The 27360-nt window shown below is 39.8% G+C and overlaps 1 protein-coding gene across 7 annotated transcripts in view; it reads right to left on the reverse strand.

The window, feature by feature from the left end:
• Nucleotides 1-27360, reverse strand: part of ATM (ATM serine/threonine kinase) — a 120716-nt gene that overhangs the window by 84717 nt on the left and 8639 nt on the right. For 6 of the 7 annotated variants that reach the window (XM_044257704.1, XM_044257705.1, XM_044257706.1 and 3 more), the window contains exons 7-20: nt 26657-26821; nt 16193-16358; nt 15284-15522; nt 13288-13451; nt 12420-12589; nt 10461-10832; nt 9227-9421; nt 8154-8249; nt 6855-7080; nt 5485-5610; nt 4407-4532; nt 3367-3456; nt 1744-1915; nt 353-552 (exon numbers count right to left, since the gene is read on the reverse strand). In XM_044257704.1, the coding sequence (XP_044113639.1) occupies nt 353-552; nt 1744-1915; nt 3367-3456; nt 4407-4532; nt 5485-5610; nt 6855-7080; nt 8154-8249; nt 9227-9421; nt 10461-10832; nt 12420-12589; nt 13288-13451; nt 15284-15522; nt 16193-16358; nt 26657-26821 (2507 nt within the window). Of the gene's footprint in view, nt 1-352; nt 553-1743; nt 1916-3366; nt 3457-4406; nt 4533-5484; nt 5611-6854; nt 7081-8153; nt 8250-9226; nt 9422-10460; nt 10833-12419; nt 12590-13287; nt 13452-15283; nt 15523-16192; nt 16359-25664; nt 26822-27360 lie in introns of those variants that run through there. The other variant, XM_044257709.1, reaches the window with a different exon arrangement.

The following is a 27360-nucleotide window of genomic DNA, read 5'->3' on the forward strand; positions in this document are numbered from 1 at the left end:
AATAAACTAAGGTCAAGGCCAAGATTCAGAGTTCAACTACAAGGTTATATATTATTTTTACATTAGAGTCTGTGTTTCTTAGCCTGATTTTAAATAACTTATAATAATTATTTATGCCCAAAGATAGTAAATCTATCCAGAGTCCATGAAGTTTCAACATTTAAGGATCCACTTAAAATTTTTTCATAGTACATTACAGAAAAAGAGTATTTCATAACTAGCATCAGACTCATTCTTCGAGGAAGTAATTTCAAGCCATTAAAGGTACTATATGATTGTTACATGTCAGTCTGTTACATGTATCCAGCAACAAAAGAGAGAACTGAAGATGTGTCACTTTCCCTTAACTCACCATGCGTAGGTGGAGAGATTTAGCAGGGTCTAGCATGCTAGTATCCACTAACATCAACAATTTCCTCCGAATGTCAGCCGCTCTAAATGACACAGTTCCAATCTGAGCAGTAGTTGTACACACACACAAGAACTTGAGCATGTCTAAAAAAAGTAGATCTTGCTTTGACAGATGTTCTTCAGCTAAAGGATTCATGGCACCTGAAAATAAAAAGCACTTATTAAAACTAAGAAAGGGATACAGCAAACACATATATTGAACATTAGCTCAAATATCCTCCTGCCTATGGGGCGGAAAAAAAGAAAAGTATATGGAAAGCAAGATTATAGTGAAATAGATTACATACTAACAGCTTCAAAATTCTTCATGGAAAGTTACCCTAGGATTCTGTCATCCAGAAATAACCTATGAGAAAATCTACACAGACAAATTCATTGCAATATTGGTAATTAGAGAAAAAGGAATCTAAATGCCCTTCAACGGACGAATGGATAAGGAAGATGTGGTCCATATACACTATGGAGTATTATGCATCCATCAGAAAGGATGAATACCCAACTTTTGTAGCAACATGGACGGGACTGGAAGAGATTATGCTGAGTGAAATAAGTCAAGCAGAGAGAGTCAATTATCATATGGTTTCACTTATTTATGGAGCATAACAAATAACATGGAGGACATGGGGAGTTAGAGAGGAGAAGGGAGTTGGGGGAAATTGGAAGGGGAGGTGAACCATGAGAGACTATGGACTCTGAAACACAATCTGAGGGTTTTGAAGGGGCGGGGGGTGGGAGGTCAAGGTACCAGGTTGTGGGTATTATAGAGGGCATGGATTGCATGGAGCACTAGGTGTGGTGCAAAAATAATGAATACTGTTACGCTGAAAATAAATAAAAAATAAATTTTAAAAAAAAAGGAATCTAAATTTCTGACAAGAAAAAATGGTCAACTGAATTATGATATATATGTTAACTGGAATATTATGAAGCCATCAAGAAGGATAATTATCAATACAAATAGCTTAATAAAAAATGCTTATAACTGCTGAATGAGGTAGAAGAAAGTATTTGAACACTGACGCTGATTATAATGGAAAAAGGTTAAGAGTGATGGCTGTATGGGTCTTTTCACTCTCCTGCTTTCTGTTTTCCAAATAATCCATCACATAGATCTGTTTCTTCAGTAAATAGTTTAAATTGCTCTCATGAAGAAGAAAACAGTAAAATTCAATTAATAATTAGAGCAATCTAAAGTACACAGAAGGGAACACACCTAACAGACTACATGAGGGATAATAAAATGAGCATAAAGTTGGTATGTACGAGGCCTTCTGCACTGACCAATCCACACAGAAAGGTGAAAGAAGCCCCAAGCAGTAAAACTGTATTTACCGAAGGCGCTCTGGCTGTCTCCAGACACAGCCGCATCACTAGTGCCGCCGGCAGCGGCGTCAGTGAACAGATTCATGGACGACTGGTCCTCCACCTCCATCAGATTCTCATCAGGATCGTCCTCCATGGATTCTACTTCTCCCAAGTCCAGGGGCTTTCTGATCAAGGACGCCTTCAAAGAAGGAAAAGAAAGATGTTCGATTGGCTTCTTTCAGAAGTATGATGTAGTTAAAATTCATCTATTCAAACAATTCAGATTCAGGTGTATGAACACTGCAGTATTTCTATTAAGTGCCCAACAATGAAAAACGAATAAACTGTAATAGTATAATAATACTATGCAAAATTTTAGAATAATTTTTTACAGTTTTATGTAAGAGAGAGAAAGGGAGAAGGACAGAGTACGCTTGAGCAGGGGACAGGCAGGGAGAGGAAGCTCCAGCAGACTCCTTGCCAGGCGTGCCAGGCACGTGCGATCACAACCTGAGTCAAAACTAAGAGTTGGCTGCTTAACCAACTGAGCCACCTAGGAGCCCCCAAATAATTTCCTATATTAAGGATTTTAATTCCCAAAATTGATGAGCCTATGGGGAGAAGAATAAATTGGTATGACTATTTTGGAGGAAAGTGACAATATCCATCAAAAAGTAAAATTCACATTCCTTTTGAACAAAAACTTCCACTGCTAGAATTTATTCTATACCCCTCATATGCACAAATACAAAATCGACAGAAGTACAAGAATCTTTACTACAAAAACTCTAACAATAACAGAAAAACAGAAACCACTTCCAATCTTAAGGTCAGATAGGCTAAAAATACAAATATACTATTTCCAATAATGAAATACAATGCTACTGTTAAAAAAAGGTAAAGACAATGGCACCATGCAGCAACATGGAAAAATGACCAAGATTTATTATTAAGTGAAAAGAACCAAGTTACAGAATATTTTTTAATTTAACATATATTTAAGTATCTACTGCATGTGCCAGGCACTGTTCCAGACAAAAAAGTATGTGTAGCTTAAATCTATTTGTATGGGAAAAAAAATATACCATGATGAAATTATGTTGCTTATCTGGTAAAATTGTTTTTATTTTTATCAGAAGAGCACAAGAGAGTGTACAAGCTGGGGTGTGGGAGGGGGCTGGGGGAGGAGCAGAGAGAGAGACAATCTTAAGCAGGTGCCACACGGAGAACAGAGCCTGACACTGGGTTCCATCTCACAATGCTGACATCATGAACTGAGCTGGAACCAAGAGTCAGATGCTCAACGATTAAGCCACCCAGGAGTCCCTTTTGTTTTTATTTTTAAGGACAGATGATTATTTTGAATTTTGCTACAGTGTTAGACAGAAGTAAGTATGAGCCTCGATGATTAGTTTCTAATCGTTCAACCTATTTTCATTACTGAGAAATTAAAAGCTGAGCGGTATGCAATGCACCGACCTTAAGAAGCAAACAGTATGTTCCTCCCTAAAGCCAAGTTAACTTTAATTTCCATATTTTAAAAAATACACAAGATGCCACATTTTGTGAGATGCATCCCTACTGAAGAGAGGTATCTATGAAAAAAATCTCAGAATCAAGGAAATAGGGTGGTAAAACAAACATACTCACCAAACTTCTACAGATATCTGCATTATCATTCATGAGCTTTGATGTCAACAATCGTAGAAAAAATCTAGATGCAATTTTATTTGGACTGGGCTGTAATTAAGACAAAAAAACAAAGCAAACAAAACAATAGAAAGTTATCTTTGGCAGGTAATATTTTCTCTAACTTAAATGAAATACAGATTTTTTTTTTTACACTGGAAATTCTCTATCATTAAGAAGCATAAATAAACAGGTTACTATTAGGGCCAACACATAAACTGCATTAACAACACTAACCTCTTTTTTTAAAGTAATAACTACAGTCCATTAAATTGTGTATAAACATTAAAGTAAAATACCAACTACTGACCCTAAACATAAGTAATAACTGTAAGTTAGAGTTCATTCTTCCATGTCTCTCCTTTCCCATTTACAAAAACACACACACACACACACACACACACAGAAAAATACCTTTTTTTTTTTTTTTAGTTTAAGAAAAAAAAGAAAAACACATTACAAAATCAAAAGTATATGCTGGTAATACCATTATACAGCCATGCAGTTATCATCAGCTTTCAAGAATGTTTTTTCCAACGATTACCAACACTCTGGGCTGGTTCAGCTACACCTGAGGCTTGCTCTCAATCAAAATGAAGATTCCACAGAGTGGCACTTTCTACCGAGTGTTACAGAAGACTGTCCGGGCAGAAGAGAGGAATGGCTCCATGGTGCTTGCTAGCCCAGTCATAGTGGTATGCACATCACACAGCCAGCAGTCAACAAGTTTTTATGAAATGAATAATAATGTGGGCAATAAAAGAAACGCCCATGTAGTTGTGCATGAAAACGGTAAAATAGCCTCCGAAACCTTCCGAAATGCTGAACTTATTCCATGAGAAACTCAGATGACCTGTGCTTCTTTATTGCTTCAGTTGCTACTTCTATTTAGCACTCACTCTAACTTTCAATCAGTGTCTAAACCCAAACCACAGTTACACCACCAACCAACCCACCAGGTACTACCTCCCAGACTGACCAGTCACATAAGCACATCGTACCTTGGTACAGTTGCACAGGCAACCGGTACAGAGAGTCATCACATTCCTCAGGGAAGCAACCCTCGCTTCCTCGTAGCTCTTATTTTTGAACAGAGTGACACTTTCTCCTGCACACTGCATTAGAGACTATTAAGAAGAAAAAAGAAAAATCCAAACTCCAGTTAAAATTACAGTTTTGTGATTGCTTTTCAAAGTTTTACTTAAGAAGTAAAACTAAGTGTTTCTAGAAGTTGTATTTGGTTGGGACGCCTAAGCACCTGAGCCCGCTAAGTGTCTGCCTTCAGCTCAGGTCATGTTCCTGAGGTTCTGAGATTGAGTCCTGCATCAGGCTCCTTGCTTAGGGGGAAGCCTGCTTCCCCCTCTGCTCCTCCCCTTCCCCCATTCTTTCTTTCTGTCTCTCTGACAAATAAATAAAATCTTAAAAAAAAAAAAGGGTTATAGTTGGTTATATAATGTAATTAAAAATCATGGTAGCAATTTTTTTTAATTATCTTACACCCAGTTATCCTTACCAATCATACCACTGACGGAAGAGTACGCAAAGATGAAAGTTTCACACTTAGAACCTACCTATATAAAACTCAACAAGGATTGTTTAAAACAATCGATCACAGGGGAAAAAAATTTTTTTTTAACATTTTATTTATTTATTTATTTGAGAGTGAGAGAGCATAAGCAGGGAGAGGGATAGAGGAAGAGGGAGAAGCAGACTTCCTGCTGAGCAAGGAGCCCAACTTGCGAGTTGATCCAGAACCTGGAGATCAAGACCTAAGCCAAAGGCAGATGCCCAACCGACTGAGCCACCTAGGCATCCCACAGGAAAAACTTTTAAAAGTGCCCATAAAAATCAGTATTTTTGTTAATAAGATTAAATTTAATGTGTATGATTTCAATTATTCTATTCATAGTTGGCTTACAGTAACTGCAAGTGTTAAGGACAGTACCGTTTCTCTCAGGTGGCATAAATGAAAGAGTTAACCTATATAAAAATTTTCTTTTTCCAAGCAAGTATACCAGTTCTCCCAGGAATATATTCCTTCAAATTTATCCAAAACTTGACTAGAATAAATTTTCATACCTTGGCTTTCTGGAACAGTTCTGATCTAGACGCTTCCTCTTCAGCTACTACTCCCACGTAACAGTAGCATCCAAGAACACCCACCAGAAGACTCGAACACCGGATAAGCGTTTCTGCATTTGTAGTCTTATAGTAAAACAAAAAAATAAAAAAATACTCATTTCATAAATAATTGAGTAGTGCATGGTTATCATTTGTAAGAACAAATTTATGTACCTATTAAGAAACAAGTTTAGCTAATGGAGTTAACAGAGGCATGATTCTTTTATTTATTTATTTATTTATTTTAAGATTTCATTTATTTATTTGTCAGAGAGAGAGGGAGAGAGAGCGAGCACAGGCAGACAGAGAGGCAGGCAAAGAGGCAGGCAGAGGCAGAGGGAGAAGCAGGCTCCCTGCTGAGCAACGAGCCCGATGTGGGACCCCTGCAGAGTGGTAACTAGGATTCTCAGGAAAAAGAGAAGTACTTCTTAATGGCCAGGTTAAGTATCTGTCTCCTCCTAAAGTGGCACAGAGGACCACACACATAACCCTTAACATTTGTTTAGAAAGGAAAGAAGAAAAAAAATGGTAGACAGATAAAAGTCATGGTTTGAGACATTTGTGGTATACAAATAACCACAGGACAAGGAAGCTGTTAAGTCTCACTTTAAAAAGAATTAAGTACTATGAAATTAAGTACTATGAAAATTAAAAGATCAATTACCATGGCTTAGATTATCTAAGAATGGTTTTAGCAGGATTTTGATACATGGATGAATTGAACAGACAGAAATAAGCAGATTTAAAAAAAGAAGAAGAAATAAGCAGAAAGACATTAACTTCATGTCAAAAGAAATGAGAGTTTTGGCAAGAGAACAGCACACACAAAGAGAATTTGTGATCTTAAGAAGGCAAAGGAAATGATTTATGAGAAATTTCTAGTGACCTCTAAAATATGGGTGACTGCCAGTTCCTCTATTACATTTTATTACTCACTTCTTCAAGCGTTACCCAAATCTATCAGATCAGTTTAAATGATGTCCTTTCCTGTTATTCTAACATCTCCCTCCTCTGTACAGAGACGTTCTTTCTCATCATCGACTCCCTATGCTCAAAACCATTATTACTCTCCACTAATGTACACAAGGAATTCTATTTATTCAATGTCTACTAGAATTCCCGGTACCAAAGAAACAAAAATTATTCTTCTTGGGTTTTCCTTCTTTCATGCTCAGTTTTCCATATGTGTACACATTTGTATACATTGTCACTTTGTTTTTTTAATCAAACCTCTCGTCATCCTTAGGGCCCTTCCCGCCCATTTCTCCTTCCTAACCGTCCACCAAAGTTGAGTCAAAGACAGGCCTTAGTTCTTCGGAAGATCTCACCTCAGGCGAGTAGTTATTTAAAAGCTGTTCTGATAATCCCAGGAGATAGCGATCCAGGGACTCCTTGAGGTTTTGGTGGACAGAAAAGCCTACGGCGGCCTGGTGCTTTTCTACAGCACATTCTTTCACAATGGTTAAAAAATCCATCTTGTCAAAAGTTGTTTGGAGAAACAATTCTTCAACTTCTGAGAATGAAGGCTCTTCTTGAACATTTTGGTGTTGTTCACTTCAAAAAAGTAAGATCTTAAATTTGTTACTGAATGACCAACTGCTTCACCTCCATAGAGCAGCAATGTTACAAACAAACATGTTAATTTTGTGCCTCTGTTATTCACACACTGCTTATACAGAGTTCATGGATTATCCTTTTAAATGCTTCTCTCCTTGGAATTCATACCTACCTGCACCAGATTTCATTATGCGGTAGCAAATTTTATTAATAGATGAATGAAAATATACAAGTCACAATCTCCAGGCAAATTCAGAAAGTATTAAGAAAGAAAACATTAATAATACCAAGCATAAACACGAAGATAAACATTATCTGAAAATATTTTCCTTTTTGCCTGTTGATTTCTCTGAAATGAAGGGAGTTTTTCATCCTCTCCCCTCTCCAGGGAGATTAGGAATCTTCATGCCAGTGAGTCATTTTCAACCACAACGATAAACACAAGCCTCTTGAATCAATCAACTAAAATGAGATCTTTAGATTTATTTTTACTTTTCCTATCCTCCATTAACCATTAGTTTTAGAGTTAACAGATTTTACTGGACATACCAAAATGGATCACATCTTTAAAGAATTCATTGCTAAACTTCCATCACCATCATTACCTTCCAATGGCAAATGTCACAAGCTCTGCTACAGAGAATGAAAAGACCGTCAACTGGATCAAAAATCACAGCTACAGGTTATTGTCACTGAATTAAAAAAAGCTTTTCCCTAAAAGGCTAATAGTTATGATGTTTTTTAAAACTGATCAACTTAGGGGCGCCTGGGTGGCTCAGTTAAGTGTCTGCCTTCAGCTCAGGTCATGATCCCAGGGTCCTGGGCTCAAGCCCTACATCAGGCTCCGTGCTCAGCGGGAAGCATACTTCTCCCTCTCCCACTCCCCCTGCTTGTGTTCTCTCTCTCATTCTCTCTGTCAAATAAATAAATAAAACCCTTAAGAAAATAAAAAATAAATTGATCAACTTATTTCCTAATTTTTGAGATGTAGCTACTACTCTACTGAAATTATTACCTTTGTAATTAAAGCCATAACTTAAAACAACACAGAACTCTATTAGGTAACATACCATTCTGGCACTCTTTGGAGAAAATTCATTGCAGCTTTACAGTTTTTCACAGTGAGACTCACAAGAATTTTCTCTACTGCAAGATGAGGAAAATTACTACAAAGAAAAAAAAAATCTTCACTTAGAAGACCAAAAGCCACGTAAAGCATTCTTCAAACCTACACATCATGTCTGGCTGTAAATCCTGACCTCTAAAACCTGGATCCAAAATTAAAATTTCTTTCATCTGAGAATTAAGAAGCAGACAATTTATGTCACTATTACTTTCAATACTTTCTGGCAGCAGGCTTGTCCAATTTTTAAAAATCATTTCTAAAATAAGTAAGTTAGAAATTAAAGCAAAAGCACTAGGATCCGGGGCGCCTGGCTGGCTCAGTGGTTGAGCATCTGCCTTCGGCTCGGGTCGTGACCCCAGGGTCCTGAGATCAAGCCCTGCTTCGAGGGAAGCCTGCTTCTCACTCTCTTACTCCCCCTCTTGTATTCCCTCTCTCACTGTCACACTGTCAAGTAAATAAATAAATAAATAATCTTTAAAGGAAAAAAAAAAGAAAGAAAGAAAGAAAAGAAAAGCACTAGGATCCAAAGGTCTGTCCTAAGTCGTTCAGTCCCGCCTACCAGCTGTGGAAAGGTTACAAAGACCAGCTGCTCCCCCCTCCTGGTGTTTAAGCCTCATTCTGTTTGTCTCTAGAGTCCTCCCCCCATTAACTGAACACCTGCCGCCGAGAACATACTCTCATCATGATTCCAGGATACGTCTGCATCAGAGAGATGTTCAGACGAAACCAGTCACAGAAAATCACAAGGAACACAGAAGTGCTCAAAGAATTGGAATTCCTATTATCCAGGCACATCCCCCTTACTCTCACCATGTCAGCGGAGATAAGAACAAAGTAAAAGAACAGAAACGAGATCCGAGCAGAGACGCAGAACGGCGTCAAAACGAAGGGCCTGTTAGCATCTGGGGTTAGCTCTGAGAAATGCTGCATCTCCACTGCAAGAACAAGCCACCTCCATTCAGATAACGGCGAGTACGTAGGACACAAAGAGCAGCCGCGCGCTAACGAGCTCGTTACCTGTGAAGAACCTGCGGCAGCTCTGTCCTGTCTTCCAAGTCATCCTCTAACTGACAGAGTAAGAGCCATCTCATTATCAGTTCCTTTAAAGAACAACTTCTATTTACTTCACATATACTCTGCTCCACTCCCGTTTTTACAGTTTCTGGAACCCCACAGATGGCCATCGCCAGAGTCAGGCAGCAGACCGCAGGACTACAACAAAGCAAAGGACGGCTGCTGTTAAAAATCAGCTCTTTATTTTTCTAATCCTAGAAGTTCTTTATTTTCTCTAACACAGCTGCTGTGAGTCGATGATTTGCCATAGGTGGCATCATGAGAGTAACCAAAAGTAGACTGAGTGGGAAGAAGACTGACGTGTTTGACACCCTTGAGGGACAGAACAGGAGAGTCAAGAAGGGGAGAGAATCACTGCAGGAGGAGACTCGTCCGTGTTATTCCGGCAGGAAAACCAGCAATGCACCCATTTTAAGCGTTACCAGTTCACTTCCAACTTTAAGCGTTACCAGCTCCCTCAAGGACAACTTGAATCTCTTGGGCATCCAAAGTCTCACCGTGAGGAAAACTTTCAGCCTGAGGCTTCCGCTCTTTTGCGTGAGTTTTCAAGACATGCTTCCTGACTTCCTACGAATCCCTTAGAAGGATTCGAACTTCTTGTTCTACAGCAGATTGAGTTTCTGGATTCAGTGTCCCTGTGTCACTGCAGGTCGTAACTCCAAGCTCTGTACTCATTCCAAATTGTTAACCATCCTCTTTGCTAAAAAAATAAGCTCTTTTAGGTAGAAAGACCTTGTCTACCATATTTACCACCGAGCTGCTACTAATGCTTAAGATGATGCCCGACACGTCTAAGTGCAGAGGGAGCGTCTACTGACTGAATGAACACAAAAAATTGTGAGAAGTCTGATTACATTTGAGAAGAACTATGTCTTATTATAACTGTCTGTTGCACTACTAAAAAAAAAATTATGGATATTGAATAGTATGTACTTAATATGCAATTAAAGATAAAAGAAATTTAAACACCTAATTCTTTAAAATTGGCCTTAATGAACTCTCTACACTTGAAACTACATTTACATTTATGTACTTATTAAAAACTCCTTAGAAAAACAACAAAAACATCTAAAATCAAATTTAACACATTGTTAACTCAAGTTACAAACTTTAAAACCGGAACGAGAAAAGTATTTATGTCTATACATACATCTCTTACAATACATAGTCAACTTACCGTGACGGTCTGCAGGCTGACCCAGTAAATAACTTCCAGAATTCTCTATCAACCTCAATTAAACTGCCTTGAATTATAGCTCCAAGTAAACCAAAGTTTTCAGCTTGTATCTGCTCAGAACTTATACCACGAAAGGTAAGAGACCAAATTTTAATCCAGAATTTCAACAAATCTGACTTCTGCGAGCCTTCTAGGTTTGATTTCTTGCCTTGACACAACGCAACTTCCGTAAGGCATCGTAACACATATGGCGTGCGCGCCCCGTGTCGATGTTGAGGTAGAAGCTGGTACAGTATCATCAGTAATGGTGACAGCTCATAGTTAGGTAAACTTGAAGGATATTTTGATATTAACTGGGTTGTAATCTGTAACCTACATAAAATAAGAGGATAATTGAAATAAAAATTATTCAATTCCATGAACAAACTAAAAGAAAACAAATATATGGACACAGCACTCTTAATAATATCCTAGAGTATCGCCATCATTATTTTCCATACTGCTCTCAAAATATACTGGCTTTTAACATTTCTTTGTCCCTGCTTCCTAAAGTGGCAGGAAGAATGACAACTTTCTGGCTAAGCAGGTGAGTTGTCTTATGTCCCTTAAACAAAAACTTTGAGGAATAACGAACTTAGGGGCACGTGGCTGGCTAGGTTGGTAGAGCATGTGACTCCTGATCTCAGAATCATGAGTTCAAGCCCCACACTGGGCATGGAGCCTACTTAAAAACAAGACTAAAGTAAATTAGATTTTTCTACTTGTAGTTGTCATTTCCATCCTCACTCTTCAGAAAACTATGAGTTTTCTAGAATGTGAACTACTCCCGAAGAGGAGCTTTCCCTTATTCATCCGTGAATCCCTACCTAATGCTTGGCACACAGCACGTATTCAATAACTAACCCTGGACTGAATGGAAAAATTGAAGACTCTGAAACAGGGATCCCTCCACCACATAAAAGAAACACGAACTTAGAGCACCTGGGTGGCTCAGTGGGTTAAGCCTCTGCCTTCGGCTCAGGTCATGATCTCAGGGCCCTGGGATCGAGTCCCGCACCGGGCTCTCTGCTCGGCAGGGAGCCTGCTTCCTCCTCTCTCTCTCTGCCTGCCTCTCTACCTATTGCGATCTCTGTCAAATAAATAAATAAAATCTTAAAAAGAAAAGAAACATGAACTTACCCAACAAGCATCTAAATCAAGATGCTTCCCCCTCACGACTCAGTTTATTTAAATATGACATCAACACGGTAAAAATCAAGGCATAGATCACACGAGTTTGACTGTCATCTATAAACTTCTGACTGTCCCTGGACAAGCTGCTTAGCCTTTCCAAGTTTTGTTTTCCTTTTGGTAAACCAAACAGGCTGAGCTGGACATTTTCTAAAAAGATTCCTACCAGACCTAATATTGTGTGATATCGTAGAACTCCACAATTCATTTAATCGTTTGAATAACTGTGTATGCTATACACAGTAAATTCTTTAAAAAGGCAACCTTTTACTATGGCACAAGGTCCAAATTATTCTGTGACCTCTGGATGCCATCTTCAATTTCTTCATGCTAAAATCTCTGTGTGGAGACACACAGCTCAGCACATTCCACGCCTGCTGGGCAGCCATCCTCCCGTCTTCCCTGAGAAGGCGAGCTGCTTCGGAGAGGCGGCCCTCAGGCCCAGGCTCCAGCACGAGCCTCTGTGGTTGATCGCCAGATGTCCTGGCAAGCACCTTCCCCTTCACCAGGGACTGGTTTCAACTGGACAATGGACCTAGTTATGGCCAGGCCGTTCTACTGCAGGGCTTATGAGAAAAGCTAAATGAGTCTACGGCCATACCACCCTGAACGCGCCCGATCTCATCTGATCTCGGAAGCTAAGCAGGGTCGGGCCTGGTTAGTACTTGGATGGGAGAAAAGCTAAATGAGACTAAAATGACACTGGAAGAGAAAACAGTAACATTTTACCAAGGCACAAGATCAAAATCACTCTGTGACTTCTGAAGATGATCTTTTATTACTTCCCAGCCTAATTCTATTTTCTTCTTTTTGCAAGGCGCACTGTAATCATTACATTCTCTTTGGGTGGTAGTATAAGACTGAGAAATCTCCAGAGATCTAGTATCTTCATTAAAAATCTGTAAGATAACAAAAAGAAAATCTTTTTTCTTTATATACAGATTCTGTTTTCTAATACTTTGAAGGAAAAAAATTCCTCCTCAAATGAAGTCACAGAGCAAGAGTAATAAGTTAAAGAAATACATACATGTAACACAGTAACAAATATTTTGCATGATTGTAGTAGCTCTCTCGAAACCAGATATTACCAAGTTATTAGTTCTATTGCCCAGAAACATTTGTACCAAGACATCTAAAAGTAAAGCAAAAATCTGTTTTCAATGGGATTAAATTTAAAATTTCTTTTGATTTAAAAAAAAAAGGGGGGGATTTTGGGATGCCTGGGTGGCTCAGTCCATGATTCCAGGGTCCTGGGACGGAGTCCTGCATCAGGATCTTTGCTCAGTGAGGAGTCTGCTTCTCCCTCTGCCCCCTGCTCCCCCTGCTTATGTGCGCACCTGCTCTCTCTCTCTTGGACAAATAAATAAAATCTTAAATTTAAAAAAGCATGAAAAAAAGTTCATCACTAGTTTTCATTATGTTCTTATGTGCAAAATAATTATTCAATCAGAACAGCAATTCCAAATTTGGAGTTTTGAAAGGAACAGTTACATAAACAAAGTAATTTTACAAGGCTTTTTATCAGAACACACATTTAAAAAACCCGGTAAAAGGGAAACTAATAGAAAACTTCAAAATGTGTCAAGACCTACTGTACCTGGTGACAAATATCTGCCATCAACTCAATCAAGTTTTCCTTGACAGCAACGTTACGAGAGCCTGAAGAATACTTCCCTCTGCTTCCTATATGACTTATCTCATTAATTAGCAGATCATATAAGTTATATAGGATACTTCTCCATTTACTTGATTCATAAGCACCTGCAATTCATAAAATTAAGAATACAGTTTACATCTACACTCCATTTGCAATACCAACTCCCACAGAACCATTCAGCTGTTAAGGTGGAAACCGGTCCAGCCATCCATTCTGTACTTGGGCATCTTCAGACAATATCCTGGCAGGCCCGACTTTGTACCACTGTCTGGCTCACACTCAGCTATTTGTTGTAAAATTCTTCTATGCTCTGATCTAACTTTCTCTATTCAGCTCCATCAAAATCCCAATCAAAACCTAATTTCTTCTCTCCCCTGAGGCAAATACAATTAATATGTCCCATCATTTGTATGAGGACCAAGTTCTCTGTATGTCATTAAGAGAAAAACATTCCTAGTTCCTTTAGTGTACAAATGACATGTTGCCCAGACTTCTCCTCATTCTAGTTGTCTGTCCCTAAACACACTCCAGTACCCTTGTCCCTCTTGAAATGGCGACTCTACGAAATCTGGTGGACAGGATACGCCCACTGTGATCAGACCAGTGTGGGTAACAGAAGGAGCTATTACTTCCCACACAAACCATAACATCTATTAGTATAGCCTAAAACCCATATGAGTGTTTCTGGCAGACTCATCATCCTGCCAACTTCCAATTCACCCTAAATACACAGTGAACCAAAACCCTAAACACACTGTGTCATCTCCTGGATAAGTCTCATCTTTATCCTGTGTGAAAGAGGAAACCCTAAGAAAATCCACCATTCTTTGACTTAACAGTGGCTTCATGGGCTACAAATACATCTAACTTCACATTGGTAAAGAACCCATTAAACATAGACAGTGACTTTTGGGAAAAAAAAAAAAAATTTTTTTTGACTCTCACAGTTGTCCACCATTTTAGCTATTTCTCAGTGGAGTTGATTTCCGAACAAGGGCCTTACACTGGGCATGATGAATCTGTCCAAAGGCTAGTGCAGACACAAAGGTAAACACAGTAAGAGCCTGAGGGAACCCACTCAGTTCCAGTTCCACCCAATAAAATTCCTGTCACTGAATGATGCTACACCATCTAAGATTTTTTAAAGATTATTTTTAATTGAGGTATAACTGACATACAACATTAATTTTGGAGGTACAACATAATTATTTGGTATCTGTACACACTGCGAAATGACCACAATGCCTTACATAGTTAATATACCATACGTAGTTACAAAAAAAGTTTTTTCTTTGTGATGAGTACTTTTAAGATCTACTCTCTCAACTACTTTTAAATATGCACTATCTGTAATCAAGCAACACTCTCTTGGTGAGAGACAGATGGAATGATATCAAAGGAGGAGAAGTCACTCATTTCTGGTTTCCCAGAAAAAAACCATTTCTGGTTTTCCAGAAAAAATGGCGGCCTGGATTGAGTGTGAGGTTTAAGGCAGTATGGACACATCTTCCTGATGAACTGATTAATCTCTCTGTTCGCAGTCCACATTTATCTCTTTTACCTTCTAATAAGAGCAGTATGCAGACACACAAGACCCTGTCTTCTCCAAACTCACTCACACTCCAGTCTGGGTCATCCCTTCCAGCACCTAATTATTGCCACGTCAACAGCTGCCAGAGGAACAGCGTCTCCCATTTGTCTGTGTTCCTCACAATACTTACAAATGTACTAAACACATGGTAAGGCAGGACAGGATTTGTTACCACAGCTTCAAATTCTAAAAAAAAAGTGTGAGAAGCACCTTCAAGACTAATAACATTAACCAAGTACAACAATCCAGAGGAAGGTCATCACCTCCTACGAAATAGAAAATTTCATACTTAAGCCTCTATGTTTTAATGAAGAAGCAAATTCAAAACAGCAAAAACTTTTATACCTTTTTCTTGAGTTTTCGCTCCCTTTGGATGATGCACATATATTTGCAGTTGAAATAATTCAATAATTACTTCTTTTAAGGAATCATTAAGTCTATGTTGAGTCCAAATATAAAGCAAGGTAGGAAGAATTTCATCTCCTAATTGACACACTCGAATTCGAAAGTTAGCAGCCAGTGTCTTGAGGAAGATAACAAATGCTGCTAAGATGTGATTCAGACCCGCAGAGCTCTTTTCCTGTCTGTCACAGAAAATAAACAGACTCAGCTTGGTGTAACAGGGCAGAAAAATGAAAACTGAAGGCAGTTATGAAGTTGCATGCTGGGAAAAAAAATAAAATCTCATCTTCAAGTAACAGTAGCCTTAGTTCCAGAATGATTCAGAAACAAAAAAATCTGAGCTACAGAACAAACAAAACAGCTCTTCTCGGGTGCTGAGCCATCCTCCCTACTCGCTCCCTGCTGCTGAAACACTGTGCAAAATGAGAGGAAACGGATTTCTAACACCACCATTTATACAGCGCTTCACAGGACGGACTGGGTAATGTCACACAAATGTCAGATACTGACACTCCCAAAGTCTGCTCCTATTTTATTTTTTCTTAGTACATCTATTTTCAAAAATGGAAGAAATGAAACTACTTGAAAGGACATTTGGCTTTTCCTGTCCCTAGATAAGCAACACTGGTCATCCACTTATGAACATGGTTTTCATGTTCCATCTGCCTTTGGATATTCAGGAAGCGTACAGCTGAAACTTTCTTTGGGAATCCACTAATTCTACTATAATGGACCAGCTTTGTTTTGTTTTTTCAATTGGTAACATTTTTAGTTACTGGAGCGAAAACATGGTCTTACAGGAAAATCAAGCAGGTTTTCAATACAAAGCAAAACAAAAAGAGATTAGATTACCTTGCATGTTGAATAGCTTTGGAAAAGAAATCCAAAAATTTGGAATTTAATCCATCAGTTTGCGAACAGCATCCTTTGGTCACAGCATGAATTATTCTAGCCACTAAAACTCTATTAATGTCTTGTGCAGGTCTAAGGTACAGACTGAAGTACACAGAGAACAATTCTTTAAAAAAAAAAAAAAGTTATTAAAAAGAAAACTATCAAAGCGTTTAACTTAAAGGTCTTGATTTAATTTAAATTTCAATATTCCAGGCCAGCTGGGTGGCTCAGTCAGTTAAGCATCCAACTCTTGGCTTCAGCTGAGGTCATGATCTTGGGGTCCTGGGTTTGCACACAGCGGGGAGTCTGCTTGAGGTTCTCTCTCTCCTCCTGCCTCCTCTGCCCCACCTGCTCGCTAAGTAAATACATTTTTTTAAATAAATAAATTTCAGTAATCCCATATAGAGAAAAAGATTTAAAATCATACTAATTTACATTTATTTTCTATTTTTATTTTTTAAGATTTTATTTATTTGTCAGAGAGGGAAAGAGAGAGAGCACAAGCAGGCAGAGAGGCAGGCAGAGAGGCAGGCAGAGGCAGAGAAGCAGGCTCCCCACTGAGCAAGGAGCCCAATGGGGGACTCGATTCCAGGACCCTGGGGTCATGACCTGAGCTAAAGACAGCCGCTTAACTGACTGAACCACCCAGGCATCCCTTAATTTACATTTAATATGGTAAAAGTATCACATCCATATTTGACTTTATTTTACATAAAATGCCTTCAAGAGAGGAACAACTTTTGGCCAGAGAGTATGTGCAGCCAGCCCTCAGACAAGCTGCTTGACATCTATCTGTGTCCCTTCCTTTACGTCTAACAGAGCATGGGACAGCACACAGGCCACTGCTTTGTCTTGAGGCAGTCTGATTAATAACGAGTGTAAAAATGTATCAAGAATGGTGTGAAGGGGCTGAGATTTTACTCTACTTGTAAGCGAAGGGATCAGAATGCCAGTTTCACGGATGCTGGCAGAAGACAAACTATTCCCGACTGAGTACCTTCCTTTCTGCATAAATTCCTCAATCCCCAAGGTGACATGAAAAGAGACAGGTGACACACGTGCAAACAGTGAGAGAACCCTCGAGCTTTCTGTGACACACAGGCAGCGAGCAAACCTGTCCTTGGCTCTGAGGAAGCCATCATCTCTGTCACCATCTCCACCTTCCAAGGTTCACTATACACACGTACTTTTAAAAAGTCAGGAATAAAGCAGTCAGGGTCACTCATAAGTATGCAGGAAAGGTGAGATGCACTGAGAATCGTCTCCCAGAACCAGGAGCTAAAACCAAAGCTGCTAATGCAGGATTTGCTACCCATATAAATAGAGTCCATGGCTGGTAAAAATGAATGAGAGTAACACCTATGGTATCTTCCTTTTTAATTGAATGTATCACATAATTCTGCAGAGATAATTTAAAATCAGATTCAAACACAGAAGAATAATATAAATACCTCAAACATTATTGTAAAGAAAATGATTATTCAAACGATTCCTATCATAGCTGACATTAATTTATACAACTCTGCATCAGTGCTTCCCAAATTTCTGTCATTACAATACCTAAACGGTTAAAAACTGTGAGTTAATACATAGAAATGTGGAAACAAGAAAACGGGAACTGGAGGAGGACAACCTGGATGGCTCAGTCGGTAAGGCATCTGACTTCAGCTCAGGTTACGATCTCAGGGTACTGGGATCAAGTCCTGCATCAGGCTCTGCTGTCTGTGGGACATCTGCTTGCCCCCTCCCTGTGCTCTGGCTCCCCAACCCCCCACTAGTGTGTGTGTGTGCACGTGCACATGCATGTGCACACTCTCTAGTAAATAAATAAAACCTTAAAAAAAAAAAAACAGGAATGGTTATCTTGATCATTTCCCTTTTTTAAAATTTTTTTTTAAGATTTTATTTATTTATTTGACAGAGATCAGAAGTAGGCAAAGAGGCAGGCGGGGGAGCAGGCTCCCTGCCGAGCAGAGAGCCTGCCACAGGGCTTGATCCTGGAACCCTGGGATCATTACCTGAGCTGAAGGCAGAGGCTTTAACTGACTGAGCCACCCAGGCGCCCCTGAGCATTTTCCTCTTATAACCTGATAGGAGCAGAGAGGGAAAATGAGAATGCCAACTATCTTCAATTAAAGCTCAAGCTTTAGGCCTTTTGTTAGTTGGGGGAAGTGATCCCAAGTCTCGCAGAATCCCACATACTATCCCAGTAAGTGGTTAAAAGAACTGGCATAAGACAGTCAGTGAAAGTTGCAGAAGCGTAGAGGTTCAACTAATTCAAAAAATAAAAAGAGGCTGTAGGACATGCTTGCAGGTGAATTCATTTCCTCCATGAGCTCAACAACAAAAAAGCTCAAAGGACAGTGAAGGAACAGAATAAAAAGAGCTTCTGGAGTTAATAACACTCAATTAACTATAGCTTCCTTGGGACTTTATAGATAGACAATCATGCTACCTACAAATAGGAACAGTTTCCTTTCTTCTTTCCAACCTGGATGCCTTTCCTTTCTGCTCCTGGCTGAGCTACCCTGGCTAAAGACTGCAGTACAGTGCTGAGCAGATGTCCTTGTCCTGTTCCCAACTTCTTTTATGAAAGGTTTTAAATTGTGATTCAATTTCTTTAATAGCTACAGAACTATTCAATTACCCATTTCCTATCGGGTGAGTTCTGACAAGGAGTGGTTCTAAGCAGCTGGCCCGTGTAACTTCAGCGGTCAAGTCGACGTGCACAGGGCTGTTCAAGGCGTGCTCTTAATACTCCTCTAATACCTGTAGGATGGCAATTATATCCATTTCCTCCCTACTCTCAGCAATTTGTGTCCTTAGTCACTTTTACTAGCAGTTTTGGATTTCACTGATATTTTCAAAGAATCAGCTTTGTTTCATTAAACGCTCTCTTCTGTTTTTCTGTTTTCAATCTCAGTGATTTCTGCTCTTCTGCTTGCTTCAAAGTTTTTGGTTTTGTTTTTCTAGTTTCTTGAAATGGAAACTAAGATTACTGATTTGATATTTTTCCCTCTTTTGTAATATAGGCAGTTAGTGCCATAAATTACCCTCTCAACATAACTTTAGCTGCATTCTACAATTTTTGACATGTTGTATTTTTTTATTTTCATCCAGTTCTAAGCTTACTTTGATTTCCTTTGAGACTTTTTCTTTGACCCATGAATTGAGACTTTCACAAAAGTACTGATTTTCACAAAAGTACTACGAAGGACAAAGGGCACTATGGTAGAAATAAAAAGAACAACTTTAGGAAGGGCAATCAGAAAACGGCAGTGACATTTAAGCCAAGACCCGCAGGGGGAGAAGAAAGCAGCCACACAAAGGGGAGCCTCTGCCAAGAAAAGGACAAATGCCACAAGGGGAGAAAGGCCTTGCCCTCTCAAAAGAAAGAGGGCGTGAGATGATCCACAGCAGTGTCAGAAGGAAATACTAGAACCCTTATTTTTTAAAATTAAAATTAATTACAAATAAAAATCAACCTTTAGGGGTTGGCCTGGGTGGCTTTGTCAGTTTAGCCTCTGCCTTGGTTCATTCCAGGTCATGATCTTCGGTTCTTGGGATCAAACCCTGCACTGAGCTCCGTGCTCAGCCCAGGGTCTGTTTCTCCCTTCCCCTCTGCCTCTCCCCATCTTGTGAACATGAGCACATAAGCATGGTTGCACTCTCTATCTCTCTCTCTCATAAATAAATCTTTCTTAAAAAATCAAGCTGGGGCATGTGGGTGGCTCAGTGGGTTAAAGCCTCTGCCTTCGGCTCAGGTCATGATGCCCGGGTCCTGGGATCGAGCCCCACATCGGGCTCTCTGCTCAACAGGGAGCCTGCTTCCCCCCCCCTCTCTTGCCTACTTGTGATCTGTCAAATAAATAAGTAAAATCTTTTTTAAAAAAAATCAAGTTTTACTGATATTTAATATAGAAATCAACAATGGCCAGTTTGGAAGATAGCTTTGGCAGCTTCTTACCAAACTAAACATACTGTTTCCATATGATTGATTCGGCAATCACACTTCTTTTTATTTACCCAAATGAGCTGAAAATTTTATCTGCACATGGATGTGTACAGCAGCTTTATTCATAATTGCCAAAATTTGGAAGCAATCAAGATATCCTTCAGTAAGTGAGTGGATAATCAAACCGTGGTGCATGCAATGAAATATTATTTGGTGCGAAAAAGAAATCAACTATCAGGCCACAGAAAAACATGGAGGAACCATGAACACATATTACCAAGCAAAAGAGGCCCAAGTGGGAAGACTATATACTGTGTGATGCCAACTAAACGACATTCTGCAAAAAGCAGAATTAGAGATGGCAAACAGATCACTGGTTGCTAGGGATCAGTAGGAGGGGAAGGAAGAACAGGCAGCACACAGAGGACTTCCAGGGCAATGGCGCTTTTCCAGTTGATGCTATAATGGTAAATACATGTTGTTGTACATTTGTCAAAATCTACAAAACGTACAACACCCAGACTGATCCTAATGTAAACTCTGAGCTTTGGGTGGGATGAGCTGTCTGCGCAGGGTCACTGCCTGAAACAAATGTGCCACTTTGGTGCAGGATGTTGACAGCAGAAGCAGCTATGCATGTGTGACGGGCGGTTTATGGGAACTCCCTACTTCTGCTCAATTCTGCTATGAATCTGAAACTGCTCTAAAAAGATAAAGTCTGTTTTTAAGAAAATGTCTGGAAACCACCAGGTTAGAGAATCTGAATAAAAGCCACTGTAGCCAGAACACAAACATATGCAGGATGAGGGTGGCTCGTAGTTACGGCCTGACAGATAAGCAGAAGCAGAATTACCCAGTGCTTCCACGGCCTTGAAAAGGAGTCCCTATTTTATCCTAGTTGTACAGGAAAGACACTAAAGGTTTTCAGTATTTCTTCCTTCCTACCTTATTAGGAAAACTATCTTCCTCCTTGGGACAATCCTAGGGCTTACTTTGGAAACACTTATTCTCAGAAAACACAGAGGGGCACCTGGGTGGCTCAGCTAATTAAGCATCTGACTCTTGATTTCAGCTCAAGTTGCAACCTCAGGATGGTGGGATCGAACCCTGTGTTGGGTTCCACACTGGGTGTGGAGCCTGCCTGGGAGTCTCTCTCCCTCTCCCTTTGCTCCCCAATCCCCCACCCCATTCCTGTGCACAACTGCTCTCTCTAAAAATAAATAATAATAATTAATTTTTTAAAAAACACAGTCCATTTTCTTGTGTATTCAACCACTGTTTCTCCATGGACTCCTTCCCATTTCGCTTACATATACTCCAATCACTCCCATCTTTAACAGGATCCCTTTTTCCCTTCCTTGTACAACCAAAGCTTTTGAAAGTGCTGTATGTGCTAATACTTTTCCTCACCTGCCACTCAGGTTTCACATTAGTCTTACAGAACAGAACATCATCAACCAACAGGCTCTACTGCCATGTCCAGAATAATTCACCCAAGAGCAAATATACACTCTATTCAAATGGATGCAGAATACTCACCAAGTCAGACCTTATCCTGGGTTACAAAAGAAATTATAACAATTGTAAATAACTTAGATGATAAAAAGTATGTTCTCTGACTATAATATATTTAGACTGAAAACTATAAAAAGGGAAAACAAAATAGGAAATTACCCAAACAACTGGAAATTAAATTACACACTTCCGAATAATCCAGAAGTTAAAGAACAGTCAAGAAAAACTGGGACATATGTTAAACTGAAGAAAAATGAAAATACAACATTGTCAAAATGTGTGAGATACAACAAAGCAGTTTAGAGAAAAATTTATTGTATTAAATGCACATATGACCTAAGCTTCTATCTTAAGAAATTAGAGAACAAATTAAACTCAAAGTAAACAGAAGAAAAGAATAATAAGATGAGAAATCAACAATGAAAGAGGTAATACCACTAGAGCCTACATACATTAAAAGGATAAAAAGGCAACAACATCTGAGAACTTTATGCTCCTACATCAACAGCTTAGCTAAAATGTACAAATTCTTTCTTTTTTTAAGATTTTATTTATTTATTTGACAGAGATCACAAGTAGGCAGAGAGGCAGGCAAGGGGTAGGGGAGAAGGCTCCCCACTGACCAGGGAGCCCGATGTGGGGCTCGATCCCAGGACCCTGAGATCACGACCTAAACTGAAGGCAGAGACCTAGCCCACTGAGCCACCCAGGTGCCTTAAAATGTACAAATTCTTAAAGATTTTTTTTTTTTTTTTTTTTTTGAGAGAGAGAGAGAACAAGAGAGAGGTCACAAGTAGGCAGAGAGGCAGGCAGAGAGGGGGAAGCAGGCTCCCTGCTAAGCACAGTGCCCAATGCGGGGCTCGATCCCAGGACCCTGGGATCATGACCTGAGCCGAAGGCAGAGGCTTCAACCCACTGAGCCACTCAGGTGCCCCTAAAATGTACAAATTCTTAACCAAATTACCAAAGCTAAATGAAAAAGGAATAAAGTAAATATTCCTGTATCTATTAAAGAAACTGAATTCAGGGGCGCCTGGGTGGCTCAGTGGGTTAAAGCCTCTGCCTTCGGCTCAGGTCATGATCTCAGGGTCCTGGGATCGAGCCCCGCATTGGGCTCTCTGCTCAGCAGGGAGCCTGCTTTCCCCCTCCTCTCTCTCTACCTGCCTCTCTGCCTACTTGTGATCTCTATCTGTCAAATAAATAAATAAAATCTTTAAAAAAAAAAAAAGAAAAAGAAACTGAATTCATAGCTAAAAACTTTCAACAACTAAAACAAATCCATCTAGTAATATGTAAAAAGGATATACATCATGCCCTAGTGTAGTATATCCCAGGAACATAAGGTTGACTTAACCTATGAAAAATTAAATCTTAAAAAACCACACAACTGGGCAAAAGATGTGAATACTTTTCAAAAGATGATATACAAATGGCCAATTAGCATACGAAAAACCCAACACCCCTAGTCATTAACGGAAATGCAAATCAAAACCCCAATGAGATACCACTTCACACCCACTCACATCAGGATGGCTGATACCAACACAAGAAAAAGAGTTAAGTGTTGGTAAGGACGCGGAGAAACCGAACACCTGTGACTGCTGCTCCGTCTGTAAAATGGGTAAAGGGACGCAGACCTTGTGGAAAAGTTTGTTGGTCCTCAACACATTAAACAGAATTAGCCCATGATGCAGCGATTCCACCTCTGGATAAATACTCAAAAGAACTGAAAGGACACAAATAGCTATTTGAACACACCGGTTCATAACAGCACTCGTTATTCATAATACCCAAAAGGCAGAAACCACTCAAGTGTCCAATGACAGAGGAATGTCCAAATGCAGTACATACACGCAACTCAGTCTTAGAAAGGAAGTAGACCCTGAGACGTGCCACCCCGTGGATGAACACTGAAGACACGGGAAATGAGCACAGTAACGCATTCACAGAAGGACAAAGACCTTTACGACTTCCGTCACTGGAGTTAGCCGGAGGAGTCAAACTCACAGATACAGAAAGCAGAATGCTTGTCAAGGGCTGTGGGAGGGGGGCGCAGGGCGGAGGCGGTGTTGTTTATTGAGGACAGTGTTTCAGTTTGGGAAGATGACCGAGGGCTACAAATGGAAGGTGATGGCTGCACAACGATGTGGACACACTTAATGCCACTGAACTCTATACTTAGAAAGGGTTAAAATGGTAAATTTTATGGGATGTACATTTCACCATTTAAATGAATCATTCTGAAGATCCCTGCCAATATAATACAGCAGAAAAAAAAATAGGTGAAAGTCACATGGCTCACAAATGGGGGGAAAAATGCAAATATATGGCTATCTAAAGAGAAAATCCCATGGAAGCTACAACAGTGCTCCTAGACTTAATAAGTGATTTTAGCAAGGTCCCAGGACACAACATTAATGACACAAAACCACCTGTATGATAGCAATGAATATGGAAATTGAAATTTTTTAAACTACACAACTTACAAACTACTGCAAAATAAGTCTAATAAAAATACATAAATTCTGTATGCTAAAATCATAAAACACTGATTTCTTTAGGTACAAAAAAAAACTAAACAAATAAAGAGAGGTATCATGTTCACAGACTGGCAGACTCCATGTGGTCACGAGGGCTGGTCTTCCTGTCTTGTATGGATGGAGGTTCCTGCGATGGGTCCCGCGTGACCGACCACCCCGACCTGCACGCGTGCAGCCAGCTGAAGAATGTCGCTGGTGAGACTTGTGCTGCATAAATAAGGTGGGAGCTGGCCTCCAGGTCAGAAGTGGCCTTTCTGGTCTGGACACCAAGAGCTATAAACTTTGCCTTCCATGCCCTCCAGCTCCAGGCTGGGCTGTTCCACTCCCCGCCCAGTGGAATCCGGGAGGGGGAGGCAAACTCACCTAGACCAGGCTCCTTGAATGTGTAAAGACATGAAGATACAGGAATGTGACTAGCTCCAAACTGCACATAAACAAACGTCTAACTCCAAACCTTGTCTCTGCCCTACCACCCTATACCGGCCTTATGGGGTATGGTCTCCCCAGTGGGGAGGATGCTCCATCCAGGCCTCGCAATCAAGACTCCAGTCGGGGCTTTCCCAGCTGACGGGGCTGGATGCTGTATGTACCCAATCTGACGTAACTGTCTTATTCTCCCTTATTGCTTACTATTGCCCTCATCTATGCGTAGATTTTCCTTTTCTTCTGTTTCTATTAGATTTTTATAATATCAATGAAGTGTTTTTCCCCTTCAAAACTAGAGAGTATGGCTGCTGTGAGTCTTTGCTTCAGGACACTTTCTTAATTGTTCAATACATTCAGTGCAATCCCCACCAAATTTCGGGGTGCCTGGGTGACTCAGTAGGTTAAAGCCTCTGCCTTCGGCTCAGGTCCTGATCCCAGGGTCCTGGGATCCAGCCCCACAAAAATTTCAGCAGAGCTTTTTGTAGGAATCAATAAGCTAATCCCAACTTGATCTGAAAATGCTGGCTTGGCCTCAGGGCATCTTCTCATCTCACTCCAAACTCTCCCTCTAGACTATCTTATCTCTAACTGTGGGTTCCATCAACACCTCTACCAAAGATATATTCTAAACATAAACTCCACTTCTTGAGTATAGTCCTCAGTGGAGAGTGAAGTTTGAGAAAAGGGAGCTAACTAGAAAAATAATTCAACCAAAAGGCCAAATTATGAGAGATGACAGGAATATGCTCAAAAATAAAGAGGATTTCAGAGAACAGGTCAGACACAGTAAGGAGCCTACAGCAAGGATTCTCTTTGTTTCAGTGAGACCCGTGGTTAGAAGTACTAATTTAAAATACGCAAACCTCCTGAATGCTTAGGATGGACCACAGTGGTGAGAAACGAGTCCGAGCATCCTGGATATCACTAACCTATTCTCTTAAACTTGTTGTGAGGATCAAGTTTGGGACACAGCCTCCCTCACGCTCGGAACAAGAACAAAGGCCTGAGATGACACCTCAGAAATTAACACTCAAAGCTAAAAAGGCTTTCATTCATATGGGAACATTAGAATATAGTGCAGGGCACTGATAAGGTCACAGTTTTACCATCCACATGTGTCTTTTTTGATATGAGAAACTCACAATAAACAACACAGACAAATGTCTTTTCATTTAATTGGCAAAATTTATCTTAAATACTTTCCACGAAAAACACAGAGTTTCTAGATTTTCAGTGGTGGTTGTATTAAAAGACTTGGACATATGGCTTCAAGTCACTTCATTAAAACCAAACCCACTGAACCCACTCAGAGAAAGGCTCCACCTCTGAAATTCATAAACTCAAATGTTTGTCTCTGATCACAACTTCCTTCCTTTTTGGTCTCTCAGAACTTTTCACCTAGAAATCGAAAACACTAGATTCCTCCGACACCCACTCTACTTATGTTGCAGTCCCTGGGCCCTATAGATCCTTTTTACTATTTTTTACCTTACAAGTGACCTGCTAAATGCCTAATCCAATGCATGCTTTTGTGTTTTAGCATTTCTACCACACTTAAAACGTCATACCCCTTCCAGCCTGAAACTCTGCTGCTTTCGCTTTCATGACACCTCTCCTTCTTGGTTTTCTTCTTTTTCTTTTAATCATGGTGAGGGTTAGGTGTCACTGATCTGGGAACTCACTGTGCCCAAACTTATCTATGTTATGGTGCACTGTAATTTTTGGTTCACTTGATGTTTCTGCCACTGGCCTATGAAGGACTCAAGGACAGGATGGCTTCTTTCAACTGTGATGTTCCAGTTCTCATAGAGACAATCACTTAGGAAGTTCATAATAAAGAAAACTAAGGGCTGGATTCTGTACGTATTTAATTTTACTAAGATACTGTTAAACTGCAAGGTCACCTGGGGGATCAAGATTCTGACCGATCTTTTGGTGACATTTCATTTCACAGAAAAAAATTTAGAAATAAACTTCAAAACATACCTAGCCACTGTTGCTGAGATATTTCACACCAGTATTTCCTCACTGAGAGAATGTCCTTGAGCAGAATGTTGCTACAATCTGCTCCATAAACGGAACAATTAGATGAATCTTTCACTGTATCCATGATATAATTCAAGAGTTCTTGACATTTCAGTCTGGGTGCTCCTATTGAAAAATAAACAAATAAAAACATATAAATCTTAAGAAACACAGGAACACTTGGAATTGCAGCTATATGAATAATTCCGTATGGGACATTACTATGAACTAATCTCTTTCTCACAGAGCAGGAATTAGCAAACTGGGGCCCGTGGGCAAAATGCTCCTAGCTGCCTGTTTTGGGAACTAAAATTTTCCTGGGTCACAGCCATGACCGTTCATTTACATACTATCTAAGGCTACTTTCATGCTACAACAGCAGAGCTGACTAACTGACACAGAGACTGTATAGCCTACAAAGTCAAAAACATCGACTGGTCACTTTACAAAAGAAGTCTGCTGATCCCTATAGGAATATATAGCAAAAACAATCATCCGTCCCATCCTTAATAATTCACAGTTTCTGGCACTAGATCTAAAATGATCCAGTTTCTTGGTACCTTTTACGAAGAATTAACTCATTAGAATAACCAAAGATTGTAAGAAGGATGGGGCGCCTGGGTGGCTGTCACTTAAGCACCTGCTTTCGGCTCAGGTCATGATCC

The sequence above is a fragment of the Neovison vison genome, chromosome 7 (assembly GCF_020171115.1).
Source record: "Neovison vison isolate M4711 chromosome 7, ASM_NN_V1, whole genome shotgun sequence".
In the NCBI taxonomy this organism is placed as follows: Eukaryota; Metazoa; Chordata; class Mammalia; order Carnivora; family Mustelidae; genus Neogale; species Neogale vison.